Source organism: Aquarana catesbeiana, unplaced genomic scaffold (assembly GCF_042186555.1).
Source record: "Aquarana catesbeiana isolate 2022-GZ unplaced genomic scaffold, ASM4218655v1 unanchor228, whole genome shotgun sequence".
Lineage (NCBI taxonomy): Eukaryota > Metazoa > Chordata > Amphibia > Anura > Ranidae > Aquarana > Aquarana catesbeiana.
In genome coordinates this window covers 2,877,800-2,898,198 of record NW_027362655.1, presented here as the reverse complement: position 1 = coordinate 2,898,198, position 20,399 = coordinate 2,877,800, and the positions used below count along the sequence as shown (strand labels likewise).

Below are 20,399 nucleotides of genomic sequence, written 5' to 3'. Positions count from 1 at the left end.
GAGCGGGTACAAGAGAACGTCCAGAACCAGGCTGAGGGTCAAACACACACAGGATCAGTATATTCACAATAGGCTGAGGTAATGTAGCTGAGAGACACAAGGAAAGTCCAGGATACAGGCAGAGGTTCAAGGGCAAGGAGACAGCAGGCAAATCCGGGTCACAGGCAGAGGGACAAACACTGGAGAAGAGCGGAAATCTGTATAACAAGCCAAGGGTCGGGTTCAGGAGACAAGCAGAGTAGTCGAGGTCAATCCGGGTCAAAAACAGGTAATCAGGTAACAATAACAGGAAGCAGAGATATCACAGGAAGCTGAAGACAAACCAGCAATTGATCTGTGTGCCAGAGTCCCTTTTATAGGCCAGCCCAAGGATCACGTAGGGCGTGCACTATTGCGCATGTGCGTGCGCCGGATTGCCGTCCCGCGAATACGCATGCGCCGGAGCACCGTTCCGCCGTGCATGCGCGCAGGGACACTGTTTTGATGTCTGGAAGGCATATTCTCCTGACAGTGCCCCCCCCCCCCCCCCCCGAGGGGTGGCCTCTGGACACCCAAACTGGTCATTAACTTAGGATGTTCCCGATGAAAGATCTGAACCAAACGCGGAGGCCCCGAGGATGGCTCTATATAAAAATAAACTGAAGTCCTTTGAACAGGAAATCGTAATGGTTGTTTTTTGGCCATGATGGCTAAGCATGAACAACCTAACATTCCGATTTCGGAAATATGTACCCCCTCTGGAGATATGTCCTGTACACAGTCTAAAATTCTGGAGACTTTTCTGCAATTTTACCAGACATTGTACACATCTCAGTTGTCTTCTGATTTCCAGTCAACTTAATTGGCGGCTTGGCTGGATTCAGTTGCACTGGCCTGGCTAACAGGTAATGCGTGGGAGATGCTAGTATGTCCAATAACATTGGAGGAGGTCCTTTCAGTCACCGGTTCCTTTCCATTGGGGAAGTCACTGGGACTGGATGGCCTTCCTATTGAATTCTATAAGGCCCCTGGAGAGCTCTTAGCTCCTGTATTGGCTTCTCTTTACTCTGATTACTCTGAAGGAGCTCTGCCAGACTCAATGAGTCATGCCTATATAGTTTTAATTTATAAGCACCCAAAAGATCCATCTTCTTTTGCCTCATACAGGCCTATTGCTCTTTTGAATGTAGATTTTAAAATTTTGACCAAGCTCATCTCCTGATGATTACAACCTATGATGTCCAATATTATTGACTCAGACCAGATGGGACAAGTATGCCTAGGGCCACAGAACCACACATAAGGTAATGAGGATTTACTGATATTCACCACAACATCTCTTTGGGTTTATTTTTTTTTTCTACATTATACAGCCCACCATTATTTGGTGGTTCTGTTTTTCGGTTTTATTTTTTTTGTTGGTATATGTACACACACACACTCTCTCTCTGGCTGTAGTTTTTCAGCTAATACACCTCATACCATTATAGCAATCACCACTACTCATCACTTCACTCACAGGTCTAGGCTTATCTCATTAATTAATAGTTTCATTTCACATGGTTTTATTTATTTATTTTTTATTTTCATACTCTTGCAGACCAGTGTGGACTGTTTAACATACACTAGATTCACATGGTCGTGACATGGTCGCCTGGTCTTCACCTGTTTGCTGTCTCTGGTTTGGATGGGACTCCCCACCTCAGCCCCGGGGGAGATGATCATCCTTGTCCCCTGTCTTCCCTTGGAACCAAGGTTGGGCGTCACCTTTTGGGCCGTATTGTAAGTTACAAACCTTTATATTGAGAGATTGTTCCCCATTTAAAGGATATCCTCTATTTATAGATAATATTGATTTAATTTCAGAGCATTTTACTCCTGATGATTGCCATGAGCCATGAAACGTGCGTCGAGTTACATCGAGCTACATCGAACTGATGTCTAGACAAGTTTGGCTCACCATGAGCAATCAATTATATTCATTGAATTTTTATGATCGGATGAGTGTTTTTATGTAACTGTAATACTGATTATGTTTTACCTTATTCTGTATAACAATTATATATTCTTACAAGTGTATCATAGTATATTGTGTCCTATATTTACAGATTGACATTCTCTATAACGTGACTTGTTATTATTAATAAATAATTTTATAAATGATTTGAATAAGGTATCCATTCAGTGACCTGCCTCACTCAAAGTCCCATTCCTTTCTTCTTTTTTCTGCTGTTTAACACGTATTGAAGGATGGAGGCTTGCCACTGCCATAATCAGTCAGTGTTAGGTCGCATCAGGTCGCATCATTCACGTCAGACCAGACGGGGTTTATGCCTGGTAGGGCTACGGATGTGAATTTGAGGAGACTATATACTAATATTTATGCTTCACATCTCATTACAGGATGTAGGGTCTTTGCCTCCCTAAATATTGAGAAGGCTTTTGATACCTTGGAGTGACTTTCTGTGGGAGGTACTACGCAGAATAGGCTTTCCAATGGTATTTATAAAATGGTTGCAGGTCTTATATAGAAATCCCACAGCTGCAGTGAAAATGGAGGGTGGGTTGTCATCTCCTTTTCCATTATTTAGGGGAACTCGACAGGGCTGCCCTCTCTCTCTCCAACCCTCTGGAGCTAGTGGCGGAGGCTTTGCGCACCTTCCTCAATATTAACCACTTTGCGCCCGTAGGGCGTCCTAGGACGTCCTCGACTTTGAGGGACTATATCTGAATGATGCCTGTAGCTACAGACATCATTCAGATATCGTCTTTTTCCACCGGCGATTCCCTACACCATAAGAATGATCATAGCGGCTGTTCCGCCGCTTGATCGTTCTTACGGGCGGCGGGAGAGGACAGCCCCCCTCCCGCCGCCCTCCGGTGCTTGTACCGACTCACCGCTTCCATCGGTGAGTCGGACACAGGATCTCCCAGCCCCGGATGGTGATCATAGAGATATCCGGCGGACCAGATGGTCGCCGGAGTCTCTATGATTGTTCGGAGGCTGGGCGCGATGTTATGACGTCACGCCCGGCCTCTGCATTAAAAAAAATGGCGTCGCTTCGGCTGGGAAGCGGTGATCTTTTTTTTTTTTTTTCATTTTAGGCTTCCCAGCCTAGAGGTGAGATGTGGGGTCTTATTGACATCTCTTAGGTATCTATTTACTCGGCATAACTTCATCTTTCACAATATGCAAAAAAATTGGGCTAACTTTAATGTTTTGGGTTTTTTTTAAGCATGAAACGCATGAAAAAATTGCTGCGCAAATACCGCGCGATATAAAAAGTTGCAATGACCGCCATTGTATTCTCTAGGGTCTTTGCTAAAAAAAATATATATAATGTTTGGGGGTTCTATGTAATTTTCTAGCAAAAAAATGATGAATTTTACATGTAGGACAGAAATGTCAGAATTGGCCTGGGCACGAAGTGGTTAAGGGATTGCGGATTGGTTGGAGGAGATGGTAGCTCTGTATGCAGATGACCTTTTATTATTTTTGAATGATGCTGGACCCTCAATCCAAGGGGCCTTAGAGAAACTGGATTCTTTTTCAAAGGTTACAGGGTTGAAGGTAAAAGTCCTTGCTGTTCCCAATTGATATGAAGTCCCATAGAATGGCTTCGAATCATATTCCATTGCAGTGGGTAGAGAATTTCAAGTATTTCGGAGTTGTAATTTCCTGCCAAGCTTCTGAACTTATTTCCCTGAATTTGACTCCGATTTAGGAGACATTGGGTCAAAATTGAAAGCATGGAATTTTCTACCATTGTCCTTATTGGGACGTATTAATCTCTTAAAAATGAAAATTAGACCAAAATTTATGTACTTATTTAGACATTCTCCTCAGTGGCTCCCTGTATCCTTTTTGACAAAACAAAATCAGCTTTTTTCATCTTTTTTATTGGGATCGAAGAACCCCAGGTATAAATTAACTACCTTGATGCGCCCTTGTGAACAGGGTGGCTTAGCCTTTCCAGATTTAAATAAATATTTTTTGGACACTCAGCTGGTTACAGCCGTATGGTGGCTAAGCCCAGATATATATAACTCCTCCACTTGGCTGGAAGCAGAAGTGGTAGGCTCTATAGAAGCTCTTAAGATATTTTTATTTAGGGGCTGTAGGGCACCCTACCAGCCGACTGCTTTAATGCTCAATACTATTCGAGCTTGGGAGGCTGGTCTAAAATGCGAGCATTATCCAAAGGGTGCGATTTCCCCAAATGCCCCTCTATGGTTTAATCATACTCTCCCCCAATTTTTTTAATGTACCAGAGCCCATTTTATGGACTAAATATAATATCAAATTGCTCTCTCAAGTGGTCACTGATTGCAAATGATCTACCTTTTCTACACTTACCTCAATCTTTAACTTACCTAGTTCTTATTTATTTAGATATTTGCAGCTTCTCCATATTTTTCATGCACAATTCCACTGGACAGCTTAAGGATTGTACAATCATCTTTAGAATCGGTACTCAGGGTTGAGTGCCTGGTAAAGCTCACCTCAAGACTGTATTCTCATTTTACTTTTAATTTCTATTTTGCCATTAGAAGGTCTCAGAGCTAGGTGGATGTGAGATATACCAGATTTGGATATGGAGGACTGGAGGGGTGTGTGGGATTTCCCTTTGCGATCTCTGGTATCTTTGAGAGACCGCATGATTCAATTCAAATTAGTACGTAGAGCATATATTACGCGATATAGACATCAAAAGATAAATCCTGCGTGCTCTTCTATGTGTTGGTGGTGTGGAGCATCTCAGGGGGATATTACACACATTTTTTGGGCTTGTCCATATATAGTTATCTTCTGGGGGGAAAGTGGTAGATTTATTGAACACTATTACCTCTGTTCCTTTACCGGTCTCAATGTCCGTTTGCCTGCTGGGTCTGGTAGAGGCTATTGTTCCTACAGTGTCTGAGCGAGTGTTCACTAATAAAACATTATTCTATGCAAGAAAAGCCATTGCTATGCATTCGAAGAAACCTTGCTCTCCCACACTTTTATACTAGAAACAATTGATAAATAATAATCTCCCATTGTATAAAGGACACTTATATTACTAGGGCTTGCCCTAGCAAATATGATAAAGTCTGGGCAAAGTGGCTGGACAAACCGTAACGGCATCTAATGCCGACGGGGGTCATTATACATAATATGGGTGTTCCTGTATAAGGGATGCTTGGGGCCATTGGTGATAGAAGGGATTAATATTTGCTTTCTCCCCCCCCTTCTCTGTATATGAGGTGAGGTTTGACATTTGAGCTGACAAATAGGAAGGCCTAGATTTAGGCCTAGATAATATATATATGGAAAGTATTCAGACCCCCTTAAATTTTTCACTCTTTGTTATATTGCAGCCATTTGCAAAAATCATTTGAGTTCATTTTTTTCCCCTTATTAATGTACACACAGCACCCCATATTGACAGAAAAACACAGAATTGTTGACATTTTTTCAGATTTATTAAAAAAGAAAAACTGAAATATCACATGGTCCTAAGTATTCAGACCCTTTGCTCAGTATTTCGTAGAAGCTCCTTTTGATCTAATACAGCCATGAGTCTTTTTGGGAAAGATGCAACAAGTTTTTCACACCTGGGATTTGGGGATCCTCTGCCATTCCTCCTTGCAGATCCTCTCCAGTTCTGTCAGGTTGGATAGTAAACGTTGGTGGACAGCCATTTTTAGGTCTCTCCAGAGATGCTCAATTGGGTTTAAGTCAGGGCTCTGGTTGGGCCATTTAAGAACGGTCACGGAGTTGTTGTGAAGTCACTCCTTCGTTATTTTAGCTGTGTACTTAGGGTCATTGTCTTGTTGGAAGGTAAACCTTCGGCCCAGTCTGAGGTCCTGAGCACTCTGGAGAAGGTTTTCGTCCAGGATATTCCTGTATTTGGCCATATTCATCTTTCCTTCGATTGCAACCAGTTGTCCTATCCCTGCCGCTTAGAATTAAGGGAAAAAAGTTCTATCTTGGTCTCATCAGACCAGAGAATCTTATTTCTCACCATCTTGGAGTCCTTCAGGTGTTTTTTTAGCAAACTCCATGCGGGCTTTCATGTGTCTTGCACTGAGGTGAGGCTTCCGTCAGGCCACTCTGCCATAAAGCCCCGACTGGTGGAGGGCTGCAGTGAAGATTGACTTTCTACAACTTTCTCCCATCTCCCAACTGCATCTCTGGAGCTCAGCCACAGTGATCTTTGGGTTCTTCTTTACTTCTCTCACCAAGGCTCTTCTCCCCCAATAGCTCAGTTTGGCCGGACCGCCAGCTCTAGTAAGGGTTCTGGTCGTCCCAAATGTCTTCCATTTAAGAATTATGGAGGCCACTGTGCTCTTAGGAACCTTAAGTGCAGCAGAATTTTTTTTGTAACCTTGGCCAGATCTGTACCTTGCCACAATTCTGTCTCTGAGCTCTTCAGGCAGTTCCTTTGACCTCATGATTCTCATTTGCTCTGACATGCACTGTGAGCTGTAAGGTCTTATACAGACAGGTGTGTGGCTTTCCTAATCAAGTCCTATCAGTATAATCAAACACAGCTGGACTCAAATGAAGGTGTAGAACCATCTTGAGGATGATCAGAAGAAATGGACAGCACCTGAGTTAAATATATGAGTGTCACAGCAAAGGGTCCATTAATGAGGATAATAAATGAGGAAAAAAATTAACTAAAATGATTTTAGCAAATGGCTGCAATATAACAAAGAGTGAAAAACGTAAGGGGGTCTGGATACTTTCCGTCCCCACTGTGTGTGTGTATATATATATATATATATATATATTTTTTTTTTTTTTTTTTTTTCTCCTTAATTATTGTATTTTTGTTGTCGTATTGTTGTCGCTTTGTTATTCAGAATTTTTACTTTGAATTGATAGTTGCTATGCAGGGTAATTGGATCCTGATAGTGTATTAATATATTTTAGCTTTCAATGTGTATGATATCTTGTTGTGTTGTGCTTTGTTTTGTCTGTTAAGGAAATTAAGTAAACATTTATAAAAAAAATAAAAATTGTTTTTTGCTAATTGTTCATAGGAATATAAAGATATACCTTACATTTGGTTTGGTTCTAGTCATATGGAATTATATCTGTACCCATTTTGCTGACTTATATGGTATCTTTCTTACATATACTAAGAAAGTTTGGATTCTTTGGTGGAAATTTTTGGATGATATATTATTTAGATATATTAAAGGTTATTTCATTATCATCATTTCTGGATAAGATGCCTATTCTGTTTTATATTCTCTCAATTATTACATTATGGTGATTACATGTATATCACACAAAGTACAGGGATTTAATTCCTAATCTAAACACAGTAGGACCTTTATGCAGTATAAAAAGATTGGAGCAAAAATTATCCTAATCCAGGAGACACATTTTTAAAGAGATAATCATCCAAAGTATTTTCACAAAGCATACTCTCAGGTATTTTATACGACATATTTTTCCAATCGAAGAGGAGTAGCGGTTTTTATTCATAATTCCCTGGCTCTTGAGGTTCAACGAGTCTATAAAGACCCTGAAAGTAGGTTTTTAATCATTAAAGGCACTATAGCTATACACCTGCTATGTATCCCGGGCTCCTCTTGCCCATCTGCAGACCCGGGACCAGCATAGCAGATGATGGGTAGAGGGGAGGGAGGAGAGAGGACACACATCCGCTCTCCTCCCCTTCTTGTTCCTGACCGGGAAGTGACATGTATGACGTCACGTCCGGGTCCCGTTGACAGTTTCCTCGCTATCAAGGCCAGGAAAGAATATAATGCAGTGTGATCTGTATTGCATTACATTCAGTAGAGCACACGGGAGACATTGGGGGGTCTTTTAGACCCTGGATGTCTCATTAAAGAGAACCTGTCACCAAAAAATCATCACATAGGGGAATTTTTGTCCTCTATGTCAGTGTTTCTCAACCTTTTTCTTTTCAGTCAAGGCACCCTCCAACATTATGGACAGTCTTGAGGCGCCCTCTCAGCTCATGGACAGTCTTGATGTGTCCTCCATATTAAAGGACAGTCTCGAGGCGCCCTCCAAACTCATGGACAGTCTTAAGGCGCCCCAATCTAAAATGTAAAAACTATTCTAATAGTTCTACATAATGCAACAACATCCAAAACACGTAGGACACCCAGCGTTATAAGTGATTAATTCTTCCAAAGCAAATACACTTTTGCAAACTGGTCCTGACTAGTATTCCAATGTTTCTCTTTTCCCTCAGATTTGCTCCATTACTTAGCTAATGAGACCCCAAAGCTGATGGAGAGAGGCAAGCGAGGGTCAAACTATGGTTGTATTCAGGCAACTGACATCCTCCTTATCAACCTATGAGGTCACTGGTCTTTAGGTGGTTGGCAGCTAGAAGGTTGTAATGGTGTACAATGAAAACTTGAGGCTTGTGTAACTAAAAGGCTTCATCCACCCTCCGGCTTGTATACAATTTTGGGGCAATTGTTCAGCATTTTGCCAAGGCGCCCCTGAAGAAACCTCAATGCACCCTGGTTGATGTCCAGAAGAATAAGCCGATCGGGCGCACGCTGATCGGTGATGCCATGTGTCACTCTGACACACCGCATCTCCAATCTCAGTAAAGAGCCTATGACATAGGCTCTTTACCATGTGATCAGCTGTGTCCAATCAAAGCTAATCAAGCCGTAAGCAGGAAGTGCCGGTTATCGTCTTTCCTTTATTCATGCTGACAAGGCGCGAGTAGAGGAGAGACAATCAGCGGCTCCCCTGACAGGGGGATCTGTGCTGATATTCAGCATTGATTTTCAGTGCAGGCCCATCAGCGATGATTGCCAGTGATGAATGCAAACAGTGTCCATCAGGGATGCCATCAGGGATGCCAATCAGTGCCACCCATCAGTGCTGCATATTAGTGCCTCTTCATCAGTGCCCATCAGTGAAGGAGGAAAAACGTACTTATTTACGAAATTTTATAACAAAAACAAAGAAAAACTTTTTTTTTTCAAAATTTTCTTTTTTTTATTTGTAGCACAAAAAATAAAAACCCCAGAGGTGATCAAATACCACCAAAAGAAAGCTCTATTTGTGGCAAAAAGATAAAAATGTAATTTGGGTACAGTGTTACATGACCGCGCAATTGTCATTCAAAGTGTGAGAGAGCTGAAAATTGGCCTGGGCAGGAAGGGGGTAAAAGTGTTCGGTATTGAAGAGGTTAAATATGTGGGCAAAACCGTCTCTGGCAGTGAAAGGGTTAAAGGAAACGTTCTCCTTCGGGAAGATGTTGCATGTTCCTGTTCTTGCAGCGGCTCAGAGATCCAAGTCTTCTGTGTGACAGCAGTGCAGGGAGAAGTTCCCCGTCCCGGCTGTCACTTTATTAAGAGAGCGCAACCGTGCCATTCATTCACAGAGTTCTGTCCTTTGCCGATGTCGGTTTGTAGTTTTCAATGAACTCCCACACCGCTGCTGAGCTCTCTGGTAGATGAGGAACAAGGAGATTGTCATAAGGTACAGTAGATTGAGTAAGTAGATTGGGACTCCGATTTAGTGCCTTGGACAAGTCATTTTTTCAAAAAATGTCCACACCCCTGGAACGGTTTCTTACATGATGAAGATCAGTCATGCAGTATATCTGAGGTGTACATCAGGGTGTGCTTCTTCCCCACATGAGAGCTGTGATGTCCAGCAACATTCATATAGAAGACATTTCCCGCACTCAAGGCACTAATACACCTAGAGGGTTGTGTGGGATCCCTGATGTACAGGAAGACAGGACTTCAGTCAGGAACAATTCCCTCACTCAGGACAGGAAAGTGTCTTCTACTTCATGTGAGATCTCTGATGTCTGTTAAAACTGGAATTGTCTGAAAAACATTTCCCGCACTCAGGACAGGAATAAGGCTTCTCCCCTGTGTGAGATCTCTGATGTGTGTCAAGATTGGACTTCAATGAAAAACATTTCCCGCACTCAGGACAGGAATACGGCTTCTCCCCTGTGTGAGTTCTCTGATGTGTGTCAAGATTGGACTTCATTGAAAAACATTTCCCGCACTCAGGACAGGAATACGGCTTCTCCCCTTTGTGAGTTCTCTGATGTCTGTAAAGATTGGACTTCACTGAAAAACATTTCCCGCACTCAGGACAGGAAAGTGGCTTCTGCCCTGTGTGAGATCTCTGATGTGTGTAAAGATGGGACTTGTCTGAAAAACATTTCCCGCACTTAGGACAGGAATACGGCTTCTCCCCGGTGTGAGATCTCTGATGTGTGAAAAGACTGGACTTCCGTGAAAAACATTTCCCACACTCAGGACAGTAATATGGCTTTTCACCCGTATGAGACCGTTGATGTTTGACAAGGTCTGATTTTCGTATAAAACATTTCCAACACTCAGGACAGGAATATGGCTTCTCCCCGGTGTGAGATCTCTGATGTGTGTAAAGACTGGACTTCACTGAAAAACATTTCCTGCACTCAGGACAGGAATACGGCTTCTCACCTGTGTGTGATCTTTTATGAACATTAAGATTGTATTTAGAAGGGAAACACTTCCCGCACTCAGTACAGGAAAACCTCTTATCTGTTGGAAGGACGGCACCGTCCCTCACAGTCTGAGGTTCCTCAGGATAAGAGGAATACGATGGTCCATCTACACTGTGTGGTGCCGGATGGACATTTGAGGTAGTCGGGTTTTCTCCTGGACTATACTGTGTGATGTCCTCATCTTCTACTTTACAGTCTGGAGACAAAGTGAGACAATCCTCTGAGGTTTTCCTCATCTCCCATCCATCTACTAAAATAGAAATAAAAAGATTATTACTAGACATGAGCAGATTGGTTCCCCTAAACCAGGACTCCGCCCACATCAGGCAGCTTTGTCTCGGAGGATCTTACAATTACACCCTTCAAGGTAACTAGTAAATGGGTTCTCTGTAGGATGACAACTAATGATTATTTTCATAATTGATTAGTTGGCCAATTATTGTTTTGACTAATTGGATAAAAACCTCAAAAAAAGATTGGTATATAATTTAGTTATTATTCTTGAATATCTATATGCATAGGTAAATATAAATATCCAGATATATAGTTGGATATTTAATCCACTCTGAGAATAACAACCAGATAGATGTATTATTGGAGGGTGCATTTGCTACATATCAGAATCAGAAAAAGAGAATGGCCTGAAAGCTGCCTAATGTTATGACACATCTCCATCCCTAATTATATACAATAGAACAAAATTTTGCCCATGGGACTTTGAGTGAGGTGATCATAAAGGTCAAGACAAGCAAATAGAGTAAACTAAATGTCTCGGTTTATTTAAAAATGTAAGGACATCGTCATATATTAAACATATATTGAACATGGACATGCAAATCAAACCTATTAAAACAGCATGTTAAAATTGCTATACAGCCATAAACATATTTTCCCATATTGAAAGTACAAAGTATACATATACATCTATAAACTTGACGCGTTTTGCGAGCTCTGCTCACTTCCTCAGGAGTTGATGCATGTGTGGAGTATCTAAAAAATAATTGTAAATGAGATATGGCATGCAGTTGGAGTGTGGTTAGAAAAGAAGCAGGGGGTCTAAACAGGGATCCCCATAATTACTTACTTATTTTATTCCCCAATAGCGATGGCGAACAGTGCTTCAACCGGGAGCTGAAAGAGCGGGACCCACAGCACCCAACCGGAGGGCGAGCATGGCGAAGAATGGAAATGGAAAAGAACGTGTCCCTTGATGTGCCCCATGGACCACATGTACCATGACAACTGTAACAAAAAATGTATAAGTATCTAGGCCAGTTACCCCCATAGTGATCTGGGAATATGAGTGTACAGAGTATTCATATCATGTATTAGAGTCTATGAAACTATGGGCAGGGATACAAACAAGGGAGGAAGACGCGCTTGCTACCAATTGGGGGCATGCAACTGCGGGTTCCTCCGGCCAGCTGGATGACGTAACCACATCCCAAACATAGGGACGCCGCTGTCACATGCTCATACCTTAGCCACCTGATGCATGGCGTTGGGGGTGGAGCCCGTTGCACCCGCCCGGAGATTTAGGTTAGGTTAGGCAACGTCTTCACAGTCCATTCACCAGGATGACCTCAAACACATCTTTTTCACCTCTTTGATTTTCTCTCACTCAGGTTGAACCGGATGGACTGGTGTCTTTATTCAACCTTACTAACTATGTAACTGACCTAGATACTTTTCCATTTTTTGTTACAGTTGTCATGGTACATGTGGTCCATGGGGCACATCAAGGGACACATTCTTTTCCATTTCCATTCTTCGCCATGCTCGCCCTCCGGTTGGCTACTGCGGGTCCCGCTCCTTCAGCTCCCGGTTGGAGCACTATTCGCTGTGGCCATTGGGGATCAGTCCTTGGAACCAATCCACCCACTTGTAAATATGGGGATCCCTGTTTAGACCCCCTGCTTCTTTTCTAACCACACTCCAACTGCATGCCATATCTCATTTACAATAATTTTTTAGATACTCCACACATGCATCAACTCCTGAGTAAGTGAGCAGAGCTCGCAAAATGAGTCGAGTTTATAGATGTATATGTATACTTTGTACTTTAAATATGGAAAAATATCTTTATGGCTGTATAGCAATTGCAACATGCTGTTTTTATGGGTTTGATTTGCATGTCCAATATATGTTTAATATATGATGATGTCCTTACATTTTTAAATAAACTGAGATGTTTAGTTTACTCTGTTTACTTGTCTTGACCTTTATGATCACCTCACTCAAAGTCCCATGGGCAAAATTTTGTTCTATTGCATATCAGAGATCAAAATTTTGTTTAAAATTTAATAAAGACATAAAACGCTGTTTTGCAGATGATCAGACAGGAGTGTAATATAATATGATGGATGACAGACTCCCTTGTCATAGACAGGTAGGTGGGTACAAGCTCCCTGCACCTGATGTCACTTATGCTGGCTGTACACAAACTCATTTTTCTTTAAAAAAAACCATTCATCCAATTTTCTAACCATTAGTGGGGTCAAATCGACGTTCATTTTCCACCACAGTGACGGGAAAATTCGAAGGAGCAGAACAGAAAACTTTTCTCAGTCGAACAAATTTTCACATCGTGTATGTGGTTTTTGCTCAGAAGTTACATTCATTTTAAAATTGAATGTTAAAAGCAAGTGGAACTTTCGAACTACACTCGTCCATTCATCGAATGTACAAATAATTTTCGTACAAATATTTGTGTGAATATCCTTGCCCAAAAATCGATCCGTGTATGGCCAGCATAGGACATTTAGTAGAGCGGCATGATTTTTTTTAATCATGTTATGATGGAGTTTAAAAAATAGTCCTTTATAGTACAAAAACAGCAGATAATCACTACTATAAGGGATTCATTTATACTGTGAAATAGTGAAAGTAATATATCTTATATCATGTATATAATAATAAATATACCCAGAAGTAGGATATATGGGGATTTTACCTGGCATGAACATATATGGAGATTACAATAGAGGGGAAAAAACTTATATTAAAGTAGTACTGAAAGCTGAGACTTTTTTCATGGATATAATAATTTTAAATATATTGCACAATACTGGTAAACTTTTACTTTATGTAATAGTAATGCCTTCTATTACCTCCAGTCTATCAGCCTCCACCTTTGGGTTCAGACACTGATCTCCCCTACACAGAGACCTTAAAGTCATTGTAAATGTTGGATTTCTTTTTTTTTTTAAACTTGTAATACTTACCTGCTCTGTGTAATGGTTTTCCACAGAGCAGCCCTGATTCTCCTCTTCTGGACCCCTCCCCCTCCCCACCAGCACTTCTGGCTCCTCCTGCCTTCAGAGTTCTCCTATAGGAAGCCGCAAAGTATAATATAGATTTTTCCTATAGAAAGTCACAAAGTATAGTATAGCGTTCCCCTATAGGAAGCCACAAAGTATAGTATAGAGTTCCCCTATAGGAAGCCACAAAGTATAGTATAGAGTTCCCCTATAGGAAGCGCTAAGTATAGTATAGAGTTCCCCTACAGGACACTGCAACGTATAGTATAGAGTTCCCCTATAGGAAGGTAAAAAAACTTCTGCCTTTAGAATCACTTGCTTCCTTCTCTTGCCCAGGACTACATGTCCCACATTCCACATTGCTCCTCGCGCATTCAAGTTCTCAGGCATTTACTGACATGTGTGGATGGTGTACTGAGCTGTATTTTCTAATATGTAAAGAAATAATGCATTCTGTATGCAGGCCAATTAATCAATTATGAAAATAGTTGACAACTATTTTCATAATCATCCAGTCCTTGTCCTACTCTGGACCAATCAGTGAGCAGTATGGGTGGAGGAATGTATTTAGTGTTAATGACTCACCTGTGCTGATCTCTGTAGGAGTGTCCTCCTCTATAAATGTCCCCGTTATTCCATCCTCCTCCATAGACTGCTGATCATCCCTCACATACTTCTCTTCTTCTTCTGCTTTAACCTCAACTTTAGAATCTCTCAGGTTTCCACTCTGAATATATAATAAAAGATGACATCAATTGTAACAATGCAGATAATGTACAGATCCTGATGATACTATCAGTGATTGTTCCTCATCTACCTGATGATGGTGAGGGATGGTGTGATCTTCCTGTGTGGAATTCTGAGAATACAGAGGACGGGGACATCTCTCTGGTGGGTTCCTGGTATTAGGTGGCTCCATCATATCATTGTGTCCTTCTGAAAACTCCTCCATCACTCCATACTCCTCATCCTCCTCTTCATACTCTTCTTTAACAACAATATTAAAATCCCAGAGGATTCCACTCTGAAAGATATAATAAAATATTCAAATGTAACAACAATGCTGTGTATAAATCAGAACTACCAATAATTGTCAATCATCTACCTGATGATGGTGAGGGATGGTGTGATCTTCCTGTGTGGAATCCCGGGAATACAGAGGACGGGGACATCTCTCTGGTGGGTTTCTGTAGCTGGATGACTCCACCATAGTGTCCTGGTACAGATCTTTGTGCACTTTTAGAAACTCTGACTCCTCCATCACTCCATCCTCATCATCCTCCTCTTTAACTTCAACTTTGGAATTTCTCAGGTTTCCACTCTAAATACATAACAACAATTTCATCAATGGTAACAATGCAGATAATGTACAGATCCTAATGATACTATCAGTGTTTGTTCCTCATCTACCTGGTGATGGTGAGGGATGGTGTGGTCTTCCTGCATGGAATCCCGGGAATACAGAGGACGGGGACATCTCTCTGGTGGGTTCCCATTACTGGATCCATCTGTAGGAAACACACACACTGACTGAATACATTGTTTCTATGTGTTTATCAGATGATGGGGGATCTAGGTAGACCCTCCGTACTGCTCTCTCCTTTACAATAAAGTCTCCTCTTACCCGGTGATGTGAGGGGCGGCTGGTTCTCCATCATAAAGTCCTTGTAGAGATCCTTGTGTCCTTCTAAATACCCCCAGTCCTCCAACTCTAGATCTGAACACAAATAGTAAAATCAAATGATATTCTCAGAATCCTCCTCACCTCATCATTCAGGTCTCCATTTTATTAAAGCCTCAGTTCAGACTGAGGTATAGTTTACCCACACAGGACCCCCCACACTATGCAGGTTAAAGCGGAGTTCCGCCTGAAAAAAAAAAATTAAAAGTCAGGACACTTACCTGTCCAGTGCACCCGCGATGTCCTCACCCGAAGTCGACCCGTCCCTCGGCTCCGGGTAGAGGCACCGGCATCTTCAGTAAGGGAATCAGGAAGTGAAGCCTTGCTGCTTCATCGCCTGGTTCTCTACTGCCCATGCACATTTTGAGTGATCCCTGTTGTCTTCTGGGACCTGTGCGTCTCCCAGAAGACGGGGGGGGGGGACCAAGGAGAGGCCGAACATGGTGTAGATCGCTTCAAATACTGCGGCAACCTTTTGCCAGAAGTGGCAGCAAATACCTAATTTAGACAGGTATCTGCTCCCCCCTCCCCCTGAAATGTGCCAAATGTGACAAAGGAGGGGGGAGGAACCGGATCAGCGGAAGTTCCACTTCTGGGTGGAACTCCACTTTAAAAACATGTTGCAGGTATTCTGACATCATTACATACAAAGCAGGACCAACAGTCCCACTTTGTGAGGGTCCGCCCACATCCTGAGAGGATCAGTAAAAAAAAGCCAGATGGAGGGACATTGGGAGGAGGAGCTGTGCTTGTGATGTCATAAGATTCTCTGACTCTGGTTAGAGACACAGTGGGAGGAGGAGCTGTGAGGTCAGTGTGATGTCATAGGACATATAGACTCTGGATGGAGGGACATTTAGATGGGGAGATTTGAGGGGCCCTCTATATGAGGTTCCCATGCAAACCAAATCATTGTTCCTGGATGCGTCCTACCTCTCCTAAACTGAAGAGTGAACTTTGACCTTTGCCATACAGAAATCTGTCAGGAATCTGTGAAAGTAAGCTCTCATGTGATCAGGTGACGTGCGGAGGAACGGAGTGTAAATAGCAGACAATTTTCTCCAGAGCTCCTAATAGTGGGGATGGATTTTGCTGAGTGCTGGTGCCAAGTTTCCACCCCCCAGGATCACTGCAGGTGTGGAGAAAAGCTGTGTAAGAGGATATGGAGGAGAGATGAGGAGGAGATCCAGGAATCAGGATAAAGGTCAGGACAAGCAACAGACGAGCGCATCCAAGAGATGAAGCCGGGGTCACTACACAGAAAATCAATCCAAGGAAACAACAGGCAGGACGAGGAATAGCAAGAAGGAGCTCAGAGACAAATGAGAATATTGCTCAGCCAATGGGAGATTATCTCAGCATGACTTACATAATGAAGGAGATGAGGGGGAGGGGAGGAAGTCACTTAAGGTGACCATAGAGACATGGAAATTCAGCTGGTTCAGCAGGGATCGGTCACATTTCCATCCATGTGTGGTCACTGCCGGATAAAAGTCACTCGATCAGCAGCTGCAGCCAATAGCTTCATCACTGATCTGTGTATTCTGAGAGCGGAGGAGCGCCCCCCATTGTCAGAATACAATAGTGCAGCGGGGAGGATTCCCCCATCCCCCTCCAATGTGTGGATGGGGGAATCACTTCAGTTTTTTTTTTTACTCAACCCACTGGTTGAATGATAAAACTGAACCATGTATGGGCAGCTTCGGAAGCAAAATATATTCATCTTCAACTGATCCCCCTGAAGGGGGTATTACCTTCTCTGCCGCCAGATCCTGCATTGTCCTCTTTCTAAGTCTTATCAAATGGAATGTCCTCTTTCTATCTGACATCACTTCCTGTGTTCCATAGAGACTTCCTGTCTGGGTAGAGGTGAGATCATCACCTTGTGGAGATCAGAGGAACTGTAGTCCTGAGAAACATCTCGTAGTGTGAACACGGCCTTGTGCTGTGTGTGTATGTACTGTATATCCTTCCCCTTTCTCTCCTACCTGAGTGTGTATGAAGAGGCGGAGCCCCTAGTGGCTAGTTCCTAGCAAGTAAAGGGACCCTGGTGATGTCAGCAGTAAGGATGGGCTCCGGCGTGTTTGCACAGTCCACGTGCAGAGCCCGCCAGTAAGCTGGCAGTGCGATGCGCTAATCACAGGCAGTGAGACATTGTCCCGATGCGTGGCTGCAGAGATCGGTAAATGTCTCACTGCCTGTGATTAGCGCAGCGCAGTGCCGACTTCCTGGCAGGCTCTGCACGTGGAGTGTGCGAACACGCTGGAGCCCATCTTTAGTCAGCAGACCATGTGACTTTTTGGTCACATGGTACAGAGCATTACAGGAAGTGGATAGGCTGCTCTGCAAGAAATGTATTTGAACTTTTTTTTTCTGCTGGAACTTCTGCAAGGGAGCAGGAATGTCTCTCGCTGTATATGAGGACTGTCTCTTGGTGTATATGAGGACTGTCTCTTGGCGTATATGAGGACTGTCTCTTGGTGTATATGAGGACAGTCTCTTGGTGTATATGAGGACTGTCTCTTGGTGTATATGAGGACTGTCTCTTGGTGTATATGAGGACAGTCTCTTGGTGTATATGAGGACTGTCTCTTGGTGTATATGAGGACTGTCTCTTGGTGTATATGAGGACTGTCTCTTGGTGTATATGAGGACTGTCTCTTGGTGTATATGAGGACTGTCTCTTGGTGTATATGAGGACTGTCTCTTGGTGTATATGAGGACTGTCTCTTGGTGTATATGAGGACTGTCTCTTGGTGTATATGAGGACTGTCTCTTGGTGTATATGAGGACTGTCTCTCGCTGTGTATGGGGGCCTGTCTCTTGGTGTATATGAGGCCTGTCTCTCGCCGTGTATTGGGGGCCTGTCTCTCGCCGTGTATTGGGGGCCTGTCTCTCGCCGTGTATTGGGGGCCTGTCTCTCGCCGTGTATTGGGGGCCTGTCTCTCGCCGTGTATTGGGGGCCTGTCTCTCACTGTATATTGGGGCCTGTCTCTCGCTGTGTATGGGGGCCTGTCCCTCGCTGTGTATGGAGGCCTGTCCCTCGCTGTGTATGGGGGCCTGTCCCTCGCTGTGTATGGGGGCCTGTCCCTCGCTGTGTATGGGGGCCTGTCCCTCGCTGTGTATGGGGGCCTGTCCCTCGCTGTGTATGGGGGCCTGTCCCTCGCTGTGTATGGGGGCCTGTCCCTCGCTGTGTATGGGGGCCTGTCCCTCGCTGTGTATGGGGGCCTGTCCCTCGCTGTGTATGGGGGCCTGTCCCTCGCTGTGTATGGGGGCCTGTCCCTCGCTGTGTATGGGGGCCTGTCCCTCGCTGTGTATGGGGGCCTGTCCCTCGCTGTGTATGGGGGCCTGTCCCTCGCTGTGTATGGGGGCCTGTCCCTCGCTGTGTGTGCAAGGGGGAGGGGTTTGAAGGGTTTAAAACTGGTTTTGGGCAGAAAAAACTACCTCTGGGTTCAAATAAACAGTTCGTGTTCTAGTTAGCAGCCAAAACTAGTCCTGCCTAGTTCTTGGCTGTAATATCTGATATCTATGTTCTATGACTGGAGGCGGCTTATGACGAAAGCACTCAAGCGGAGTGAAGCTGCAAAGATTACTTGAAGGATGGCACCCAGGAACAGGAAGGTTCCAAAGAGATATATGAACAACAAGGATGTGACAAAGGGATGTCTCCAAAAGAATAGCCATTAATAGGATCAACCACATCAAAAATAAGGAAAAAAATGTATTGAAAAAAATCAACCATAGGGTTAGTCCATTAGAGGTGTAACAACATACTACTGAGACCAGCCCCCCAGTGCACCCAATTTAAAAAATACATACAAAAATTGACAATGTTGTCACAATATGGCGCCAAACTCAAAACTCACACACACGCGCGCGTAACCGATTGGGAAGGACTGGAACTACTAAGATGTCTTTAATTGATTGTAAAATCTGCACCCAGCATGTCCTTAACTGGACTTGTGCAATGGTTGTATAGGTAAATTCAGATGGACAGATGTGTCACTTATTCCATCATAATACTTGTATAGGCAGTCTTGGGTTGGTTGAGCAGGTTTCATATGTCAGCGTATAGCATGTAGACTGAAAAATGGATTTGCCAATGTCCATGCGAAAACGAGAGAATATATCTTGGTGTACAAAGGTAATGCAGTCCAATCACATGTGAAGGTGGCTAGCATAGAGATGGTATGACATATCGCTGGGAGCTTGACAAGAGAGTATGACAGGGACAAGAAGATGTTGCCCGGAGGCTCTCACCACTCCATGGATATTGACTGAGATGAGGATGGCGTGTAGACAACAGTCTTCCTTCATGCCTGCGGCATGTAAAACGCCCTCATCTGCTGCCTAACGGAGCTCAAGGGTGACCGTTGGTGGGTGGCAAAAACATGTCTCTACTGCACATTTTTACCACCCAACTGCACATCTAAATAAAAGCCTTATGCCCCGTACACACATCGGAAATGCCGCCAACAAAAGACCGATGAGAGCTTTTGGTCGGTAACTGTGACCGTGTGTATGCTCCATCGGACTTTTGCTGGCGGCATTTCCGCCAGCAAAAGATTGAGAGCATGTTCTCAATTTTTCGGTCGGAAAAAGTTCCGATCGTCTGTAGCAATTCTGACGCGCAAAATTCCTACGCATGCTCGGAAACAATTTGACGCATGCTCGGAAGCATTGAACTTCATTTTCTCGGCTCGTCGTAGTGTTGTACGTCACCGCGTTCTTGACGGTCGAAAGTTCAGAGAACGTTTGTGTGACCATGTGTATGCAAGCCAAGCTTGTGCGGAATTACGTCTGAAAAACCATCCAAGATTTTTCTGACGGAAATTCCGCTCGTGTGTACGTGGCATTAGCGACACTTTAAACAAAATACGAAAAAAAAAGGTGACAGTATTCCAGTGCTGCTGATCTTCTGCTGCCTCTTTGCAGCCACTTTCTGCCTACATGTATGTCCCCCCAGTGACT

At 43.4% G+C, this 20,399-nt stretch overlaps 2 protein-coding genes across 2 annotated transcripts in view; one reads left to right on the top strand and one right to left on the bottom strand.

Moving 5' to 3' along the window:
- The window catches only part of LOC141121710 (uncharacterized), a 191,243-nt gene that overhangs the window by 65,630 nt on the left and 105,214 nt on the right, over positions 1-20,399 (bottom strand). Inside the window, exons 6-8 of the mRNA XM_073611426.1 lie at positions 14,565-14,771; positions 14,333-14,474; positions 9,802-10,737 (exon numbers count right to left, since the gene is read on the bottom strand). Of these exons, the coding sequence (XP_073467527.1) occupies positions 9,802-10,737; positions 14,333-14,474; positions 14,565-14,771 (1,285 nt within the window). The remainder of the gene's footprint in view (positions 1-9,801; positions 10,738-14,332; positions 14,475-14,564; positions 14,772-20,399) is intronic.
- The window catches only part of LOC141121716 (uncharacterized), a 278,834-nt gene that overhangs the window by 187,542 nt on the left and 70,893 nt on the right, over positions 1-20,399 (top strand). The gene's annotated exons all lie outside the window — the stretch shown is intronic.